The sequence below is a fragment of the Strix uralensis genome, chromosome 1, assembly GCF_047716275.1.
Source record: "Strix uralensis isolate ZFMK-TIS-50842 chromosome 1, bStrUra1, whole genome shotgun sequence".
Lineage (NCBI taxonomy): Eukaryota > Metazoa > Chordata > Aves > Strigiformes > Strigidae > Strix > Strix uralensis.
Window position 1 is genome coordinate 21,287,966 of NC_133972.1, and position 21,580 is coordinate 21,309,545.

At 39.3% G+C, this 21,580-nt stretch overlaps 1 protein-coding gene across 1 annotated transcript in view; it reads left to right on the plus strand.

Annotated features, from left to right (window-relative positions):
- The window catches only part of GLB1 (galactosidase beta 1), a 50,811-nt gene that overhangs the window by 12,004 nt on the left and 17,227 nt on the right, over nucleotides 1-21,580 (plus strand). Inside the window, exons 2-12 of the mRNA XM_074858996.1 lie at nucleotides 119-288; nucleotides 7,194-7,344; nucleotides 7,641-7,701; nucleotides 8,523-8,617; nucleotides 9,910-10,090; nucleotides 11,242-11,300; nucleotides 12,198-12,319; nucleotides 12,416-12,456; nucleotides 12,903-13,015; nucleotides 15,705-15,779; nucleotides 21,490-21,579. Coding sequence (XP_074715097.1) covers nucleotides 119-288; nucleotides 7,194-7,344; nucleotides 7,641-7,701; nucleotides 8,523-8,617; nucleotides 9,910-10,090; nucleotides 11,242-11,300; nucleotides 12,198-12,319; nucleotides 12,416-12,456; nucleotides 12,903-13,015; nucleotides 15,705-15,779; nucleotides 21,490-21,579 — 1,158 coding nt within the window. The remainder of the gene's footprint in view (nucleotides 1-118; nucleotides 289-7,193; nucleotides 7,345-7,640; nucleotides 7,702-8,522; nucleotides 8,618-9,909; nucleotides 10,091-11,241; nucleotides 11,301-12,197; nucleotides 12,320-12,415; nucleotides 12,457-12,902; nucleotides 13,016-15,704; nucleotides 15,780-21,489; nucleotide 21,580) is intronic.

Below are 21,580 nucleotides of genomic sequence, written 5' to 3' on the forward strand. Positions count from 1 at the left end.
CCACTGCACCTTCTATTGTGGACAAGCCACAGATGCATAGATTGTTCTCCGTGCCTTTCAAGGGAGGAAAAGATTATATTGTGTGGTTTTTTTTTTTTCCATTTTTTTTTGTACACAGAATATACCCCAGAGGAGTTTTGGGATTGATTATGACTGTAACTGCTTTGTCAAGGATGGGAGACCCTTCCGTTACATCTCAGGTAGCATTCACTACTCACGAGTTCCCCGGTATTACTGGAAAGACCGCCTGTTGAAGATGAAGATGGCAGGACTTGATGCCATTCAAACGTAAGTATCTGTTGACTTTCAAAGCAATTTGTAGTCCTAGGACATGTAGGAGAAGTAGTTAAGCAGAATGCCACCATTGGTACTTGGTTTATTCATCTCTAATAGGTGAGAAAGCTCCGGAGAAGTGGGGGGTGGCACAGGATGACCTCTAACAGCATAGACTGGGACAACTGGGCAGGTTATAGCTAACAGTCCACTTCCTTGTTGATAGGCCATGCCTCTTGCTTTATAACCAAGGGTGCAAGTGTGACCTGAAATAAATTACGAAACATTTGTATGTGCTCTGCTTCTGCCAAGGGCATTGTAATCTCTGGTCAAAAGACAGACAAGGTGAGAGGGAACAATAACCTCTTAATACAGCCTAGACTGTATTGCCCTGAAGCCTTGAAAATATTGGCAAAGGTTGCAGTAATATTTAAAGCTATTTCACCAGGAATGTTTTAACTTAGAAAAATGGTTGGGAACTAGGTGCACTTTTTCAAAAAAAAACTAACACCCCCCTGCCCCCCTGACAAAACCAGTTTAAACAGCTTTTAGTTATGTGTGCTAAACCTTTAGTCCATCTTTCTTGTCTTTCCTACATGGTTGTGTACTTATTATAACAGGTGAGGCACAGATTGGCAAAAATAAGAGTAAACTGCATTTTTTTTTTTTTTAGAGCTTCCTTGACAAGTGGAGTGGTAGAAAAGTGTAGGGCACAGTCTTTTCAAGCAATGGTTGTACATGTTTGTTTTTCTTTCCTAAATCATTACAAGGCTTAGAGCTTCTCTTTCAAACAGCCTGTTTGTGTGCTATGGACTGCCAGACAGTGTTGCTTCTGGCAGTGCAGAGTCTGTAGGCCAGGGCACTTTGCTCAGCAGGAGTGTTGCACCATCTCTTCTTTCTCTCCCTTGAAATCCGTATTTTGTTTGACCTGCAAGTCTTGTACACTTGGAGGTGTGATTAGTAAGGGTTGGTATATGAAGAACAGATGGCAGGGAAAGAAAAGAAGTTGCTTTTTTTCAAATTTAGGGTTCTCTATTTTTTTTTAATGTCTTGAAACTCTTCCCTGTGTTGTGATGATGTAGTGACCTGTTGGTGGGTGTTTTCTGGGGTGGTTTTTGTTGTTTTCTAATACAGCAAGAAAGTTCTATCTTCCCTCGCATCATGTAAGAACGATGATGTTAAGTACCGCTTGATCAGGACAGAGTTACTAGAATTGCCCGTGTAATAACTTTTTGCTGTAATAAAAGTAATCTGAAATGGACCTGGAAATTACACCTTTTGATGTCTGGCTTGAATATCAGCCTGGGTCTTGACAGCTGCTCTGTGTCTCCTATGATCTGTAGTGTCTCATACTACCCTTATGTCTTTGATTTTATTTTTCTCCTCCTTCCAACACCCGTGTATTTTCAGTGCCCTCTGTTCACTTTCAGCTTTTTTCAACTGGTCCCTTCCTTTTTTTTCTTTGAAATTGCCTGTTCATGTCTCTGCTGTATCACTGGTCTTTTGAGATAAGAGTCTTTTCTTTCCTGTTCCCCCAACGCTGTTTAATGGCAAAATTGCTGCAGGATTGTGTTTTTTTTTTTTCCTTTTGCTTCCTTCTACTTCCTTTGTAATCTGCTAACAAGGTTGGTTTTTTTTTTCCTTCTTTATTTTCTTTTTATTTTTTTAACTTGTAGAGATCTCTTACTCTGTGCTTTACTGCTTTGCATTAGTGTCCTTCCACTGTGGAGGAAAGAGTGGAGATTGTCATGTGTTGGTGGTGTCAACTGGTTTCTGTTGGTCTTGGAAGAGCCGAGTTGTGTCTGTTTTGGCACAGAAGGTACAGTAAAGCTAGCAATTGTTGCCCTGTGGATATGTGACCTATGGCCTTAGGTGTTGTTGCTGAATCACCGATGACAGATAACAGGTTTCTTACAACTTCCTTCTCTTTTTGTAGGGCAGATTGGGATTCCTTAACTTTCTCCCCCATTGTTGCTTACCTTTGGATTTTTTTCTACTATGGTGAAAGATAGCTCCTAAATGTGTATCTTAGAAGCAGAAAGCGCCCCTGTGTCTTGCATTTTCTACAAGAATCAAATCCATGTATTTTTCCATTTGACGCTGATCTCTCTCTCTCGATGTTAAAGAAAAACCAGAACAACCACCACCCCACCAAAACAGTCTTGTTTTTTTTGAAATTTGAAGATAATCAAGCCTTACTGCTCTTGATTATTTGAGATAAGGCAGTACATTTTCATGTTACGCCAAACAACTCTGCTGTGATTTTGTGTGGTTTTGGTGAAAATGGAAATTTGTCTAGATGATTACTTAGTTGTGGTTTTGTTTTCTCTTCTTCTGCCTACTCTTTTCTGGATCAGTAAAACTATTAGCAAGGGACTGAGATACCAGATATGTGAAGTCGTTCTGGAATGGGCAGCAGCACTGCCAGACCTTCTCGCAGAATGTGGTAGCTGGACTCCCAGCCTTGAGGCCACCTCTGAAGACTGATTTTGCTGCTTGGGATTTTCTCCGTGAGACAGGAAAGGATCTTGCTATAATTTGAAATATGGGAGCCCTCCTTGTTCTTATCAGAGTGCTCCCAAGGAGCCTTACCACTTCAAGGGAAACAGGATCCTTTTATTACAGGATTGTCCTTGTAAATACCTTGTGGTCAAAGCAAGCTAGACCTGCTCTCCTTCCTGTTCTCTGCAGCCTCATTTCCAAAAGAGTTGCTATGCCTTGCTACATCGTTCAGCTAATGACTGAGTCAGCAGCTCATCTGGGACTCTTGAATAGGTGAAGTCAGTATATGTGTATAATCATCTGTATCTGGAAACATCTTAAGCAATAACAGAATATGAGCAAACAGGTGACAGGAAGCTTGATCTTACATTAAAGTTTAAAATATCAAGGCCTAAGCCTCCCAAATAGCAGGTTGAAATTTGATGTTGTGGTTGGTGTGACATCCAAGAAGCTGATGGAGGTGTACCTAGGAGCTCCACTCCCTTCCTCAGCAGGCAGCATGCAGAGGCCTCTGGTCACACAAAGGTAACCGTCCTTGTTTTCAGTTCCTGGACTGTGTCTGCCAACTAGAAACTAATGCCATCAAAGACATCTGGAAAGAACTGATAGTGGTTTGGTTTGGGTTTTTTTGCATGGAGGCGATAAATAATTAACCACTAGATGGGGCTAAATATTCACAGGATTTACAGATCAGTGAAGAAGCTTCCTGGAAGACTCAGCGGTTACCTTACAGGCTTATAGAAAATTAAAGAATATTGAGCATTTTATTTGTTTTACTGTATTTGTCCACTAATGAGCAGAAAACTATAAACCTGTAGAAACTCCCTCTAAGAAAGAGCTGATGTTTAGCATACTAATTAAAAAATAAGCCCAATTTACTTCTTCTAAAGACTTATAAATGTGTAATTTAACTAGCATGTTGCTCTATTATTTATGAAATTAGTACAAGCTATTTAATTGCACACTATTAAAAAATAACCCAACCCTGGTATTACAGAGAATTATCCTGTACATTAAGGTAGGTAAAGTGGATTTTTTGCCTGTTGACATCTCTCTGAAATGGGAGAGGAAAACTGTGACTTTTAAAGAAAAGGTTATAGGAAAAAGCTTAGGAATTGTATGTGAATGAAGAGTAAGTGCTATTACTCAAATACAGAAGAAATACCACATTTCAAGTTTGAAAAAGGAATGTGGCATTCCTTTAGAAATTAATTATTCTGTAACTAAAGCAGTACAGCATTAACAATGGACTACACATTAATACAATGGTATACAGGAATTATACTTGCTAATAATAGTAATTTCAAAGGCAAAGGATTTAATTTGAGGCCATTGCTAGCTGTAGAAAATATACTGGGGGATTAAAGTCTATTAGTAACAATTTTTAGACCAGTGTTTAAAATATATTTGTATCATGATTTATTTGATAAAAAAGCATTTCACATAATTTTTTTAATTCACTGTCTTCCCTTTTTCTCCACTAAAGTCTACTTTCTTTCCGGCCTTCTGGGGAACCACAGGACATAAATTAAAACTGTTCCTGGAAGAATTTTTCTGTCTTCCTCCATCTTGAGCATAAGGGAGCTGGAGAAACCCTTTTTGTCCTCACCTCAGACACTATTTAGAATATTTAGACTTTCAGAGTTGTTTCTAGAACAGGTTAATAAAACTCTCCCATGAGTATATTTTCATAACTAACAGGTTACAAGGTGTAGTTAAATTGCAGCTAGAATGCTTTTCTCATATTAACCTGTAATTTACTTACCAGTCATAAATAACTTGTTAGGTAGCCTAAAGAGAAGGGAGTATAAGCAGTTGCTGTCTTTCTGTGGTAGTATTTTAGGCAGTTGGAACTGTTATGAAGTTAATGTCTAGTCATCTTTATTTTGCTCAAACAGGTGCGGCTCTGATAGAAATATTTTTCAGTGAATGAGTTGCTACATCAACATGCCGGTTAATTCCTCCCAGAAGGAGCTTTGTCTCTTACTGCAGTGTCATGTTGGTGATTCATAGTCAGATGATACTTTTCAGAGGAACCTGCAGACTCCTTTCCTATTAATACCACTTCCATATGCCTTTCTTCTTGTTTTGTATTTTGCCTTTTCCTATGCAAGAGAATTAAAGAGTGGTAACTCTTAATTCGTTATTGATACCAGACCACATTGCTCATTAGTTAAGAGCATTTAGAATCCTGATCGTGTTCACCGATGGATTTGCAACCACTCCCCATTTCCAAAGCGGGCTGTGCATTACCTCACCCAAGTGTCAATAAAAGCTTTGGATATAGTTAGACCTACCGAAGAGACTTAGGATACTCCTCAAAATATCCCATTGCTTTCCCAGCAAATTGTGGGTTGTTCTTCTGTGGCTAATTTTTATTCTATATTAATGTTATACCAACTAGCCTCTTTTTTTTTTTTTCCTTGTTGTGCAGCAAAGTACCAAAAGCCTTGCTAAGTAGAGACATCACCTTTTTTTTTCCTTTTCTCTAACCCTTTAGGCAAATATTCCTGTGAACAAATGGAGTTAGGGTTATGTGTCCTTGACAGATCCATAGTGATATATGTGTAATTTAAAAGAATTCTGTATTTCTAAGCAACAGTTTTGAAAATAACGTAGCTGTTATGGCTTAGAGCAAACTAAAATTTTCTGCAGTAATAACCAGGATAATGGTATATGGAACAGGGAAAGCAAGCACAATATGATACTCTTGTATTGGCTTCTTTGACATAGGTTGGTCTTTTGTTTGTTTTAAATAGTTTTCTACTATATCTACTTTAATCTTAAATGTCAGGAATCAGCTTGCTCCTCTGCTTGAAATTTAGACAAAGTGCACAAAACTAAATTAATATTGAATGTATTTTCCCATGGTTCATATATTCGTTAAATGCACATTTAGTTTGTTCTAAAAGTGAGTTAATCATGTGTTTCATAAACAATTAGAGCAGGTTAACAAAGAAATAAATATACTCTATAGAGGGGAAAATCTGCATTTTGATGCCTGAGTGCATTGCTTTGACTCTATCCTTGCATACAAATTTTAAGCTTTATCTCTTCAAACAGAGGCTTAAGATTTTGGCATTTGTGAGGCTATAATACTAAATAATGTATTGTAATTTTTGTATTTGATGTTCATGTGCATGTACGTCTGACTGTGGTCGTTTCAGTAGCGTGCTCGTTTGAGGGTTCCTGTTTTTCTTGCTTATTGAATGTGGTGTTTTCTGCACTTTCTTTCCATCTTGGGTAGTTCTTGCAAAATTAACTCTGGAACATGTGAACAAACCCAGACAGCAAGAAAAGTGGTGCCTGAGAGGATCTTTGCTTGGCTAACCACAGTTTTGGTTTTACGAATTTTTCTCAAATTTGTTCTCTCTGGAACAGTGGTAACAGTTCTCTCGGAGGGATTACAAACCTATGTGCAAGAAAGTAAATGCATGGAGAATGAGTTGTCCCATTCTCTTAAATCCTTGTTCAAGCAGTACTCATCCCTAATTTGAATGTGTGTCTGATCTACGACTGCCACTTAGTACTATCCCAAGTCAAAACTCATGGTTGTCAAGCATGGGCCGTAAGCTACAACAGTACGCATAGTAGTTGGTAGATAACATGTTTCTTCATTGTCTTGCAACCAAGTGTATTTTTTTATCTTCTGTGAGCTGTTCTGTGGTGGAGGTGTGATTTCTGAAGTCCTGGAAGTAGGAGAAAGGTGTTCTCTCAAATGGTTATCTTCTTGTTTGGCAGCTTTATTACTTGGTTGAAATGAAGTTTTACTTTTTCCAGGATCTTGGGCACCTTAGCATCATCCTCTAACTTGTCTGTTCTTCCCATGCTGGTTTTTCAGAACCTGTGTTGCTCCTGGTCAATGAAAACTTTCAGGACCTAGATGCAATATCATTTGAGGCTTAGTTCTTTGTAGTGGCAGCAGTATGGACCTGTCAACCTAGTTGGCTTCCCCGTGCAAGCTGGGTGATCCCTTTGTGAAGGGTCATGCAGTGTTTTAGGCAAGCTCGTTCCTGACCACCTCCTTTGTGAGTGGTTTACGGTATTTATCTCTTCACGAACCTCCCACCACTATATGACTGTCAGCTGTGTTGCTAACATCAAAACTGTTAACTACTTAAATTTTGGAATAGATGTCATGGTTTCAAAATGGCGCTACCCAAACCTGTTCTTGCATTGATATGGACTCCTGCAGACTTACTGCAAAGTACTAAGCCTTATTTCAGCATTAATTTTAACACCTCCTACCATATGAAGTACCTCACAGAAGAAAGGCCCTACAGTTATTCTTGTGTTTTACTGATCTGAAGACCAGTTCAGCATTACAGATCTCTGGGGCATGTGGTGCAAATAGTTGTTATTTGGAGTTCTGGTTTAGTCTCAGTTTCCTAATGGAAGGTGATCTTCTCTCTTTATAGGTATGTGCCATGGAACTACCATGAACCCCAGCTGGGCGTGTATGATTTTTCTGGTGACAAAGACCTTGAGTATTTCCTGCAGCTTGCTAACGACACTGGTTTGCTGGTTATCCTGAGAGCTGGACCTTACATCTGTGCAGAATGGGACATGGTACAGCCTTTTGTAACCTTAAGTTACCTTATTTCTAGGGTAAATTTAATGCAAATATTTCTGTCTTAAAGTAAACAAACATACTTGGTGTATCTTTGGACAAGACTCTTGGTTTAGCATATTAAAATCCATGCATCTTAAGTGACATCTTACAAACTTACTATTTGTTTTTTCATTGGGAATTGTTACTTACAGAAAATCAATCTTCAGGTCTTGGTATATGTTTTGATAAAAGACTGAGTTCTTCTTACATTTCCTAAAAATGGTCACTGAAGTGATTCCCTTTCTTTTCCCAGGGAGGTCTTCCTGCATGGCTGTTGGAGAAGAAATCTATTGTTCTCAGGTCTTCTGATTCAGGTAGAGGCATCAGAAGAGACTAGCAAAAATACACTTTAGCAGCAAGGCAACTTGCCGTTTGAGTCCATTACTAGGAAATTCATATTTCAGCTTAAGTTATCTTGTATGTAAAATCTTCAGTGCTTTTAATTAGAAATGTGCATTCAAGAAGTATATAGAACGAACAAAGTAGGGTAGAAAGTTTCCAAGGTATTGACAAGTTTCATGAAAATTGGTGCCAAGAGAGAAATCACTGTCACCATTGAGGAAAAGACGATAGGTAGCTCTCACCTTTGAGTTTTTCAGTTTTGCAACCCACTCATCATAGGGATCCTTCCTGGCTGATCAGTGTGCATGTAATTCCAGAACTAGTTACAGCATTCTTGAGTGCTACCTGGTCATGGACCAGAGATGGAGGGATGAGATGAGATGAGACAGGAGATTAATGTGGTTATTGGAGTGCATATTAGGGGACAAATATATCATATTTGACTCTAGTTCTGGCTCAGTGTGGGATAAATTATCTATTTAAAAAAATAGTACACATAGCAATACTTGAATTTGTTTTCCTGTTGAAATATGTTAGGGCAACCTGTGTGAGACATTGAAGTCTCTCTGTTGATTTTCAAAGTTCACCAGTCTTTAAATGTTTAATTTTTTAGTAAACTGTACTGGAAGCTGACATTTATGAACAGGTATAAGAGCACATCAGTTCATTAAATGCTGTTTTGTTATACTTTACATACTTAGAACACTAGGTAAAAACTACCCATATATAGTTTAAAACAAAATCTAGAAAAAAGCAGAAAAGTTGTGAAACATTTATACTTTGTTTATCACAGATTACCTGGCAGCAGTAGAGAAATGGATGGGTGTCCTTTTGCCAAAGATGAGGCCTCACCTCTATCAGAATGGAGGTCCAATCATCATGGTGCAGGTAACTTCCTGAAAATCAAATGAACACAAGCAGCATGGATGCTTATATTGCTCCTGCAGACACTCTGTGGGTGTTGGATGGTAATGTCACAGATGTTCCTTCACAGTTTCAGGTAGCTGAAAGGTTCTGATTCAATTCCTTATTCTAAAGAACCGAGTCAGCTGTTTCCAGAATTCAGAGAGTGCTTGTCTCCTCTATTAAAGTTGTTTCCCACAACTATAGAAAGCAATAGAGGAAACTTGCGGAGCTTTTTAGATCTGAGTTTCATGCCAGTTCTCACATAAAGTCAAAATACAGTACAATTGCCTGAAACCCTCTGATAGGAAAAAGGGGAATAACTATACCTGCAGATAGAAGCAAAACCAGTATGGACTAAGCCCAAAACTTGTCACAAAAATGGCCTCAAAATTTAGGCTTTTTAATTCTTAGCACCTAACAAGCTGTAAATGTTTCAGCACACCATATTGTGCGTTCATGGTAAGTAGCTTCTCTCTTAAATTCCTTCTAGATGTGCAGTGGCAATTGTTCCATATTCTTAGTATTTGACCATAACAAAAGCTTTGTTTTACTTTTTTTTTTAAACTCCCTGGTTGGCACAGGATGCGATAGGAGAATTTTCTTATAATATGCCCAAGATCATTGTTCTTGAACAATGTATTCTATTGAGCAAAAGCACTCAGCAAAATTCCTTGGCAGAAAGATGTTTATAACAGGATTTTCAGAAATAACCTTCAGGTGCCCGTGACATTGGATCTGGAGCTTGAAAGTCCATTCCCTTGGGCAGGGGGCAAGATGTGTACCTCTCAGTAGTAGCAGGGTTGTTCTTCTTCCCTCAGTCCTTTGAGCCCACTCCAGGGCTTTGCTGTTCATGTGAGCCCCTTGTAGGTGTGTCTCTTCTGAAAGTCCAGTTCTGCTTCAGTTTTGATCGTGTCACAACCTGTTCTATGTTTTTATTGTCCTGCTTGGGAGGTGAGTCATAGCTCTCTAGTTGTAATAGAGACTGTGTTTTGATCACTGTTGTTAAGTAGCTAGGGTAGATATTTTTATGTGGAGGGTGATTTTGTAGGAAAATTACTTGCCTCCACACAATGATTGCTCCACTGTAAGATACAGGTGAGAGGAATGAGTGCCTAGAAGCGTTGTCTTCTCTTACTTCTCAAGTCTGGAGTTAAAATTACATTTTCAGCATTGCCATCAAAGGAAGAGGAGGGTTGAATTTGGGTTTCCCATTTTTGGTATAAGGTGCAGACTGAAATTGGCTATTGCTTCACTGACTTGCTTTTACTGTGCAGGTAGAGAATGAGTATGGCAGCTACTTTGCTTGTGACTATGACTATCTGCGTTCCCTTCTGAAGATCTTTCGCCAGCATCTTGGGGATGAGGTGGTGCTGTTCACAACTGATGGTGCAAGCCAGTTTCACTTGAAATGTGGAGCTCTTCAGGGTCTTTATGCAACAGTAGACTTTGCCCCAGGTTGGAGACTGCTGTTTGTTACAAAAAAATTCTGGTGTGTGTGTGTGTTTATGGCAGGACAAACTGACTTGACTGCTTGACAACCTGACTGCTTTGTTTAAATGGGGTAATAGGCATTTATGGGTATTTGATGTACTCTTAAATGTACAAGAATCATCCAGAAGTAGCCAGTTAGAGAGTCCTAATCACTTCCTTGCATCATGAAACCATGAATAAACGATTTACGCTGTTCATGGTGTGTATCTCCTAAAAACTAGCAGTAATAGTTGGCATTGATTCCATTGATTTTTAAATTTTTTTTATGTTGGGTTTTTTACTGTTGTTTTGTTTTTAACATCCTTTGTCCCAGAATCCAGCAGTTACTGCTGAAGATCATCATTAGAAATGTTCACACTGCCACAGTTTGCTGTGATATAGGCCTGAAGAATGGCTAAGCAACCATAGTGTGTTTAGAAAGTGCCCTTTTGATAGGAAAGTTAGTGATGTAAATGTTCATATACTGCACAGACTTGGCAAAAGAGGCTTAAGGCACAAGAAACAAACTCCAAGATAGGTATTTCCATATTTTTTATGTGTGGTTTGTACGTTATTCTCTCTATAATCAAAGATGTGTGCTTAGCAGGAATCTGTTTTCTTACAAGTAGATTGAAATTATGAACTCCTTTTTGTGTATCATTTATGAGATGGTGAGCTACTCATTGAAGTAGTTATTTCCAGTCCTTATGGCTTGAGCCACTAAGAATGATCAGAAGTGAAACTCCCCTTTAGAGATTGCCTCGCTTCTGTTCTTCCCTGTAGTCTTGGTACCACAATCTCAGGCTTACATTTTCCAATGACCAAGTAGCAATTCTGACACATCTCAGACTTTTTGGTGCCAGGATGTTATTCCTGAGAAAAGCTGGGTTTTCAGAAGATGTATCTCAAAAGCAAGGACATACGTGCCTACGTGCATATGTGTTTATATATACTTTAAATAATTTCTGCAATTTAAACACTGGAATCAAAGGTACTGATTCCTGTGTTTTCTGAAGTAACTTTCTTGTCTGCATTTTTGCTAGGTCTTGGAAGGGAGATAAGACACCTATTTCAGTAAGATGAAGGACTGAAAGTCATGGATGTAGCAACTCAATTTTATTTCTATCTGCTTACAGGTGGCAATGTCACAGCAGCATTCTTAGCTCAAAGGGGCAGTGAACCTACGGGCCCTTTGGTATGTCTTTTCACTTTAACTTCTTGTATCATTCCTAACCTTGCAGTGATTAATAAGAGAGGAGTTGGGAACAGTGTGTTGGACAGTTTTAGGGACATGTTTAAAAAGACATAATTTCCAAGTCAGTCAGAAAAACTGAATAGAGGAGCTTCCGTGTGTGTTTGGCAAATCCACATTAACTGCTGTTCTGCAAATACTATTTTGGTCTTAAAAGGTATTGATTTTATTTCAGTATTTTTCCTTGTTAAGACAAATGTTTACAAAGCAGTGGAAACAGTAAGTATGATTAGATGAGTTAGTGAGGTATATGTGTGGGTGGAAGTTAAAAGCAAAAATTAAAAGGGCAGGTTAGAAGTTGCTTCCTGTTTTCAGCTACCCTAGAGGTTTCACACAAGCTATAATGGGATGTGAGATCACTGGAAGGCATTTTGACAAAAGGAAAAGGCCCTCTGAGTGTACAAGATTATCTCTGTGCTATGAAATTGTTTAGAATGCAATTTGAGTATTTGAAAGATTTATTTTTCGTTACATCTAGTCTATGTATGCTATTCTGCAGGCAATGTATGGGTTCCATCATTTATTTGAATGCCAAGCATCTGAAATGTGTTCATGTTGACAGATTCCAAGGAAATCCACACTTTTTGGTACTTAAGCACTATTTTCAAAGTGTCCGTATAAAATTATTGAAACAATCCTTTGATTTCTTTGACTAGTAATCTGCTGAAAAGGACTCATTTAGTGTATACTTTGCTGTATTTATACTAGTTTAAAAATGGCTGGAATGAGTCAAGGTGCCTTTTTTCCTTCCCCTTCAGTTAGTAACCTTAAATTACATTGCATTCTGTTCTTGTTCCCTCTTCATGTTTTCCCTTCCTCTTTTGCCCTTCCTCCTTTCAGGTTAATTCTGAGTTTTATACTGGATGGTTGGATCACTGGGGGCACCGTCATTCTGTTGTCCCCACACAAACTATAGCTAAAACACTTAATGAAATCCTGGCACGTGGTGCTAACGTTAACCTGTAAGTGTGTGTTCAGTAAAGGTTAATTTGGGGGGATTATTTTTTTCCCAATTCAGCAAAACCTGATTTAAGTGGATGGCTTTTTTTGCTTTTTAGGTACATGTTTATAGGTGGGACTAACTTTGCCTATTGGAATGGTAAGAAATTATTTAAATGATACTAATGATGTAGGGGAGCTGTTTATGAATTTGGTAGTAATGTACTTTGTGAAAGAATAAGCTATGCCTGCTATCACATGACAAAAGATGACTGCACTAGCTCTTCTCTCTATTGTCAGCATGTTGTACTAAACCCACATGGTATTTATCTTTGCAAAGGCTACTTCTGCTTCACTCAGTCCTGGGAAGCAGTTGAAACATGGATAACTTTGTTTCTCTTCAGAGTATTTCTGAAGACTGTATGACAGCAGTGTGAGCTAGAAGAACGTTGTCCTCCATCAGGAATAGTTTATGCCAAATACCAAGGCCTACGTTGAATCTAAAAATGTAGCAGAGTCTGGCTGTGATTGGAAAGAATTCTGAAAAATTTAGAAAAAACAACAGCTCTTTCACATTTTCATTGCTTTTTTTATTCCCCCCCTTAGGTGCTAATATGCCCTATATGCCACAGCCCACTAGTTACGACTATGATGCTCCACTGAGTGAAGCGGGGGATCTGACAGAAAAATATTTTGCCTTGAGGGAGGTCATTGGTATGGTGAGTGTCCCCAGGACGTATTTAGAATGTTTTTTTGAAACATCCCTGGTGTACTGCAAACTCTCTAGCTCTTGTGTTGGTATCAGTTATTTCTGAATTAACAGTTTTCTGCAGGTAAGGAAAGTGAAGTAGAACAGGTGATTAGGCTAACTTAACTGCTCGTTGTTACAAAAGGGGAAAGATCTCGCAGCTTAGTGCTTTGGGTGTCTGTATCCCAAGTTTCGTGATGTGGTTTTGGGCCTCTGTGAGAAGGAGCATGCTTATCCAAATGAACACGTCTTGTGTTTGCGATGCCACAAACTGTAGCTAGTGGGTGGAACTAGCTTTGCCTTGCTATAAAAATGCACAGTATCTCTACAAACTGGAGACTGAAGTGAAACATGGAACCTGTATCTGGATTTTGAATAGCTTTGCATTGGAGAATTCAGATGAGGCTTAAAAACAGATTCCATGGGAATTCCAAGGCTCAGGCTTGTATTCACTGTCCTGTTGCATGCCAGCAACATTCCTATTCACTAGAAGGCACTTTTTTTGATGGGAGTAGATCTCCCAAAAGTGTATTACACTTTCTCTAGGGTTGAGCATGCCTTTATCTCCATACCGGTGGAAGGCCTGCTGTGGATTATTTTCTTCAATTTCTTCATTATCCCTAAGCTTTCTGTTGATGGATAATTTTGATAGCCTTTCAAGGGGAATCTCCTGTCTTGATACAGCTTTTCTCACCAGAAAAATTCCCAAACTTCCTGTTTTTGAGTTGTTTTCTTCAAGGTGAGATCCCTATCTGAAATGTAAGTAGAGTTCTAGTGCAATGAGAGAGCCTTGATAAGATCTGAAGTGTTCAGTATAACCTAAGGTGTGTTGGGTCACGGTACAGCTTTTTTTGGTGTGGTTTATCTCTTAGCTTCCATATCCATAGGATCTCAGCAAAGTTTTCCTGTCTCTGCTGTGGGTTCTAAACCCATAACAGTCTATCTACTCAGTTGCAGTTTGAGGTGGAGCTGATGAAAGAAAACTAAGTTGCCTGTAACTAATGATTGCATTCAACATGTTAGCTGTGCTACAAGGCTAACACATTATAGTCTTCCTTTACTGTTTTTTTCAGTTAATAAACATAATAAAGAAGAATGGTTTCAGTCTATAGCTTCTTTCAATTGCTGACAGCATTTTCTAATTTTTACTATATGGGCTGAAATTTCCTACTTTTGACTTCTTCTCTTAGGTTAATATAGTGTTTCTTTTCTTTAAGCCTGAATATCTTGATTATTTTCAAATAAAGAGGAAAAAGGGAACTTGTTACCAGAAATATAAAGCAGGCATTCATCAGTCCATAGTTGACATTTGACAGGAGGGCATTGGGAATTGTACTGCTGTTTAAAAAAAAAAAAAAGATAAATGGACCAAATAAAAAAACCCCACCCTCGTCTTGGAGCAGAGGCAAGCTTTTGAGCATGAGTTTTATGCTGAATGTGTAAACCCAGCAAATAATGCCTTGTGCTAAAACTTTCAAGCTGAAATCAAAGTAAAATCTCTTAAGAAAAATGCCCTTTTGGCCCCTCACCGTATATATTAAAAAGAAAAAAATCTGAACAACCTAGGAGCTGCCAAAGTAAGCACTCAGAAGTCACTGAATGTGCAGATTAAGACAGCCTTCACAAGGATGGCCATTTGTCCGTGTGTATTAAAATGTAGGCTTAGATTGCTTGATCACACGGTTATCTCACCCACAGAAGTTTTTTCTCTATAGCGTGCAGACAGGGCCATGTTCAGTAAATGAAAGAACAGATGGACATTACAGGACATTACAGGAGACAAGTAATGGCAGGAAAGAGAGAAGGGAATGATGGCAAGGAGAAAAGAAGGTTGTAGGCTCAGAAAGGAGGAGGCTAGGATATGGGGCAGAAAGCCACTGTCTAGACTTGCCACTCCTCAAAGGTGTCCAAGAAAGTGGTGGACACCCCTTCTGTCTGCTGATCTCAGGTGGCTTGTTCTAGATAAGAGATACAGGGCAAGAAGTAAACAGAAACAGCTTGGCAGTCAGAGTGTTTCCTCAGCATGTTTCCCTATGATTGATTGGGCAGTTGCCTAGACCAGGACCAGAGGGAAGCTAATGACGGGACCTCAAGGGTTCGTGGAGCTGTGGAGGAGGCTGTGGTCTCAAAGCCTGCTTCTCAAAGAAACCAGTCCAGGCAGTAATGGATTAGCAGGTGATGGTGGTGGTGGACTACAGTAACACTGAAACGAAAGGCACAAGAGGCTAATAATTCCCGTATGGAAGTGCTGCTAAGGAAGGATCAGGTGGAAGTACTGCCCTACAGACTTGAAAAGGTTAACTCAAGCTCCCATGGACTGGGGAGATGACTGCGGTTGTGGAAGACTGTAACGCAAACTCTAGCCACAGGAGGGCTCCAAGGACACTGATTCTTTGGCAGCTTGTTTGTTCGCTATGCTTTTACTGTTACCTCGAGTTGAATAGTTATTAAAAATTGTTTACCATATGTGATCAAGTCAGATATGGGTTGTTGTTTTTTTTAAAAGCTCCATCTTAGACTAGATGCATTAGCACAGTGAGATTATCTACTTTTAGCTGAAGTTCTACTTTTGTAAGTTGTGAAGTAGAAAATGAGAATTCAGTTAAAGCATGTTTGTATTTAAGTTTCATATGTTGTTTTTTTCCTCTTTCCCTTTCTAGTATAAGCAGTTACCAGAAGGTCTTATCCCTCCGACAACACCCAAATTTGCATATGGGAAGGTTCGCTTGCAGAAGGTAAATTAACATCTGTAATATGTTGTGTATCTTTCCGTAATGCTGTAGTTTGCTTTTTGCAAAAAATGTTTATGAGGGTGTCCTGGCAGTCTCTAGATATCATACAAAATAAAGAGGAAAACCTTGAAAGCAAACTTTCAGGAAGGAGCGAGCGGAGCTTGGGAGTTAGGAATCATGCCTGTGGTGGAAAATGAGAAAATGTATGTTGTCTGGATATAAAAATATAAATTTACAATATGCAGTATGTGCCTGAAGTTTTACTAAACTGAAATTAATATATTATGAACACAACCAGAATCGTAGTTGTCTAAAGTAACTCATGTATGAGTAATGTAGCTGGGGGACTGTTAACATGAGATCTATGAGCAAAGGGTGTTTTTGTAGCTGGTGATGCCTGTAAAGTAGAAACAGCGGGTAGGATATACATATCTTTGAAATACGTCTAAGTGTTTAAATTTTGAATAGGGAGCATTTTCAATACATTTGGAAGCCTTATTGATAAAGTTTCTTACAAGATTTGTGAAAATCTGTATCTGATGAGAGAAATTAAATTGGTTTCCTGCTGAGGGAAAAGCATGCAGAACATAACATGCTGAACTCAGCCTTGCTGTATCCTGTCTGACAACAGTGGTTTAACAGGTCAGCACATGAGTAGCTGGGGTTTGTCCATAGCACCATCATTTTAGGACCAGGGAAAATTTTCTGTGAAATATGGTTGAGAGCTACGCTCCTGCAGTGAGTGTAGAGGATGGTTTAAGGGGGAATGGAAGAGACAACAGGTATGAATTTGGCTATATTCATTTTGCTGGGCACAGACAAGTTGTTTTGAGGTGGAGGATTACTGCAGTTGGTGTACTGGATACTGTAATTCATAATGCTTTGATTTTATACTTTGTGATTTTAATTTGACAGCCACCTTTCCAATCAGCAGTGTATCTGATCTGTTATGTACTGCAGCTGGAGCATTGCAAAATTTGGTAGTGATAAGGCTTTGCAGGTGTTTTCAAGTCATCCCACTCAAGTGGTGGGCAGAAATACTTTTTGTATGAAAGTGATTCACCAGTGAAGTTGACACAGATCTATATCCTTTTCAACAACCTTTGAGTATCTTCAGACATTTTAGGGTTGCTATATAAGGTTTCACTGAACTGACTTACATTTGGTAGTGACTAATTATATACCGTTACCAGTACACCCACCACTGCTGCTCTCATGGGTTACCAGCATCTGGGAGCCTCACCATCAGATTTTGACTCTCCAATCTTCTTATGGTTCATGGCTCTTGGATAGGGCTGTCCAATTTCACTAGAATCATGAACTTTCTCTTTCATGCCTTCAAGAAATGAATGCTGCAGGGTGCCTGGCCCAGACACCTGTCTTACAAAGGACGAGTCAGATGACTAAACTTGCTCAAATATCGCAGCTGTGACCTGGCCATCAAACTGGGAGCCCTGTTCCCGCACCTTCTCACCTTCTACATTTCCTGGTTTTTGAGAGGAGGTATTTTACTCTCCACCCAGCACTTTCAGGAATCCATATGTCATGTCTAAACTGCCAGGTGTGAGGTTCCTGTCATTGCCTGTACATATACGGCCATCTGCACTGAAAGCCTCTAGAATTGTTTTCTGGGAAAAAGTCTGCTTTTTGCTCTGTGAACTCACTGCCTAACTTCAGCAGCAGTTTACTCCTCTGCTTGGTTAACTTGCAACACAGGATGAGTCTCAAATCACAGAGGGTTTGTACTGTCCCAGCCAAAGGCATCCTCCCAACTCTGTGATGTGTTCTAACCCCTGCTGGGACCTGGTCCCCAGTGTACCTTGTTGTATGGAGAAGCCTGAATGTATTTGGGTGAATATTGGAGAGGGAATATTCTAAATGGTAGGACTTAGCTTTGGTAATAGTAAACTTCCCAGCTATACTGTTTGCAGTGACAGTGCTAAACCAGGTACTGTGTGAAGCTTCACTGTGCAGTTGAGGTCCAGCAGTCAGTCTGCTATGCAGAGCATTGAATCTACTGCAGTGAACCAACTCCCTTAACACTTCTGCAGAAAGGAAGAAGGAAAGGAGACTTCAGAGTATTTTCAGGAGTCATGTGGTATACTTTAAAGAGGTACATGTAACCAGAACAGGCTGTTCTGACACCCCACCCCCAACCACCCCCCAAGATACTCTCTTACAATTCAATCCTTAAGTACCTCTTCAGCTACTCAGGACCTAAACTCGAGAAAAAGAGATCTTAGCAGTGCTGCCTGTCATATTTGCTGTTTTTTGGAGGTTTGCAAATAAGTTGCCCCAGATGAAAATAATTGGGGAACCCAGGCTGGTTGGGAAGGGAAAAGAAATAAAAAAATAAAAGAAAAAAGGAAAAACTCCTATGCTGTTCCCTGATCAGGCAGTTGTTCATTTTGAGCTATTGAATTATTTTAAAGAATTCTCCTGAGTGGGAAAAATGTAATTTATTAAAAGATGCTGGGGACACCTGGCATTGCTACAGCAAAGCAGTAGACAGGAAAGCAGAGATAAGGAAAAAATCTTGTTGCATAGATGCAAAAGAGAAATGTTGAAGATGAGGAGCGAGGGCAGGCAAAGGCAGAACAGCAGTAGATGTGCTCAAAAATGTGAGCAAGATGACAGGGTTTAGGGGTTTAAGACCCAGAATGTGGGGAGCATCCTTTCAAGAGGGAAATGAGTAAGTCTTAGTGCTTGCGATGTGTCTGCGTGGCTGTGCAGACTTGTGAGCGGGTGGTAGTTTCTGGTCACCACTTGGAGGGCCCTGAGGAGTGCTTGGTCACAAGGAAATGCCTACCCCAGCACTGCAACCTGCAGACTCTTAGGTTCTGGAGATGCATTCAATTCTTGGGATGTGGAGAGCTCAAGCAATAGCAAGTAGCAGGCAACGTTGATATGAGTTAGGGGTAGAAAGGGGTTAAGCGAACAGGATGATGCCAGTAGTTGATATGATTCCTGATGGAGCTATTTAGTTTCTTTTCTTTATGCTTGATTTTACACTTTATTTTTGAAGACCTTGCTCTGGAGGAGGAAAAAGTATTGCTATTTTTTATTAGTAGTCATCTGTTGTTTTACAGGTTGAGTTTTTAAAAATTCTTGACAGTATTTGTAATTTTAAAATTTACTCCTAAGTTTCTGTTGTGGTACTGGTTGTCCACTAAGTAGCAGTCAACAGGAACTTGCAGCAGGAGCAGATCATGTTTTGGGTTTGGTTTTTTTTTGTTTGTACTACTTAAGAGTGAAAAGCTGAACGAAAACAATGCATTGAAGTTTCAAAGAAACAAGCTTCTACCAGCCCAGTCCATAAATGAATCGTACGTGGTCGACCTGTAATCAGAACAGAAGCCCCCTTGGTAGCAGGAACTTAAAGTTGAACAGTCACACGTACAAGCTGGTAATATTCAGTTCAGTAAGGCACAGTGCAGCACTCATTGCCAATTAGTAGCTCATTCAAGTGACCATGTGTGTCTTAATACTGCTTACATTCATTTCTAATTTCATTGTCCACCTGGGGCCAAGACTATTAATGCTCATAAGATTGTTGTTTAGTTCTGTAAATCAACTCTGTCAGTATCTGTGCAAAGATACTCATCTCTTGCTTCACAGCTGTTGTACAAGACCTGGCGGTTCAGTCTCTCCTGTGGCCTGCCAAGTCCTGCATATTGCTTTAACATTACTGGCTCCCTTGGAGGAGCACAAAATAAGGAATGGAGCGCATGCACAGTCCGGAGCATTCCAGGGGAATTTTACTCTATGAAAGCTGATTGTTATTTTAGGTACAATCCTTAAACTGAAAATGTAAGAGCAAACTACTTCTATTAAACTTTTGCAAGCCATCATTTAACTGATAGTCTTCTTGTTAGGGTGAACATGCTTAACTATGGACTAGTGAGGCTGACCCAACTTCCAGGTAGTGATGGCATTACCTTTTGTATATTTATGGCCTCCTTTTGCTTTTGTGTTTCTAGCTAAAGAGTTGAGATAAGCTCATTTCAAAAGTCCATTCAGATCTATGTCTACATGCATGTTGTGGTTTAACCCTGGTAGGCAGCTAATCACCACACAGGTGCTTTCTCAGTCTCCCCCAGTGGGATGGGGCAGTGAATTGGAAAGATAGAAGTGTAAAAACTTGTGGGTTGAGATAAAGACAGTTTAACAGGTAAAGCAAAAACTGTGTGCACAAGTAAAGAAAAATAAGGAGTTAATTCACTACTACTCATGAGCAGGCAGGTGCTCAGCCATCTCCAGGAAAGCAGGGCTCCATCACATGCAACAGTTACTTAGGAAGACAAACGCCATCACTCTGAACGTGTCCCCCACTTCCTCCTTCTTTCCCCAGCTTTGCATGATGCCAATATGATATGGAATATCCCTTTGGTCAGTTGGGATCAGCTGTCCCAGCCATGTCCCCTACCATCTTCTTGTGCACCCCCAGCCTGCTCGCTGGTAAGGCAGGCTCAAAAGCAGAAGAGACCTTGACTGTGCAAGCACTGCTCAGCAGTAACTAAAACATCCTTGTGTTATCAACGCTGTTTTCAGCACAAATCCAAAACATAGCCCCATACTAGCTACTATGAAAAAATCTAACTCTATCCCAGCCAAAACCAGTACTATACTGAAGAAATAATTGTGTCTGCATAGGTGATTCATGCTGACTTCTGTCACATACAGCGTTTCGTGCAGTGATGTAATTTTAATATATAATATTTCAGCACTGCTGATTTTTATGTAGCCTCAGAAGTTTGTATTGCTGTGAATTCTTTTACAGTATACAGTTCTACATGATTTTAAATGCCCAGGGTTTTTTACTGTTTTTTTTTTTTCTCAAGCATTTGAAAGTAAATCTGCATTTGAGAAATATTTTGAATGTCTGATGTGTAATTACCACTGAATAGTGACAGTACTTCTGGTGAAACAGACTAACATCTTGCATGAAAAATAGGAATGCAATTGATTTTTATTTTTTTTTTGAGCTTAAGACACTAGGCATATTGTGTGCATCTTGACTAACATAAAATTGATAGTGGACTTTGAGAGAGAATTGTAGATGAGTAGAAAACTATATAACCACAAAGGGAAATTGCAGATGGCAACAAAAGGGAATTTAATTGTATACATGTAAGAACCTTATTCAGGTACTTATGCATGTGACTAGCCTAAACCTTGCTGCCAGTCTCACTAATATCCATCCAGCTACTCATATGTGACACTGAATTATAGCCTTAGGGTTTCTAAAATTATTTAGGACTAAATAGGGTAAATTTGTCTTAGATAACTCTTGACAGAACCAAATTACATCTCTACTTAGCTCAGAATGATTCCAGAGTAACTCACTGGCATTTTCCCTAGCTTGATTGTAAGTATAATTGAGCAACATTTAGATAATATAGTTGTGGTTTATTAATTGTTCAGAGCAGTTGCATCTGGGGTAGTTCTCATTAAATAATCAAGGGCCACTTTTATGAATGCATAGCAAATTTAGAACATCTGGATTTTTAAAACATTGCTCCACATGTAGCATATTTCTTTCAGGGTTCTTTGTACTATGATGTATTATTAATGTGTATGTAAGAATGATGTAAAGGCTTAAGATTTCTTTGCTTCTGGACAGATGCAGTTAACTGGCTAGGTGGCTGGATATGCAGGCTGTTATATTTGGGTTGAAATTTCTGACCATATATCTGCTTTTTCTATGCTGCAGGCAGGCACTGTGGTGGAGGTTCTTAACAGGCTGTCACCTGATGGACCAGTGAAAAGCACTTACCCGTTAACCTTTGTTCAGCTAAAGCAGG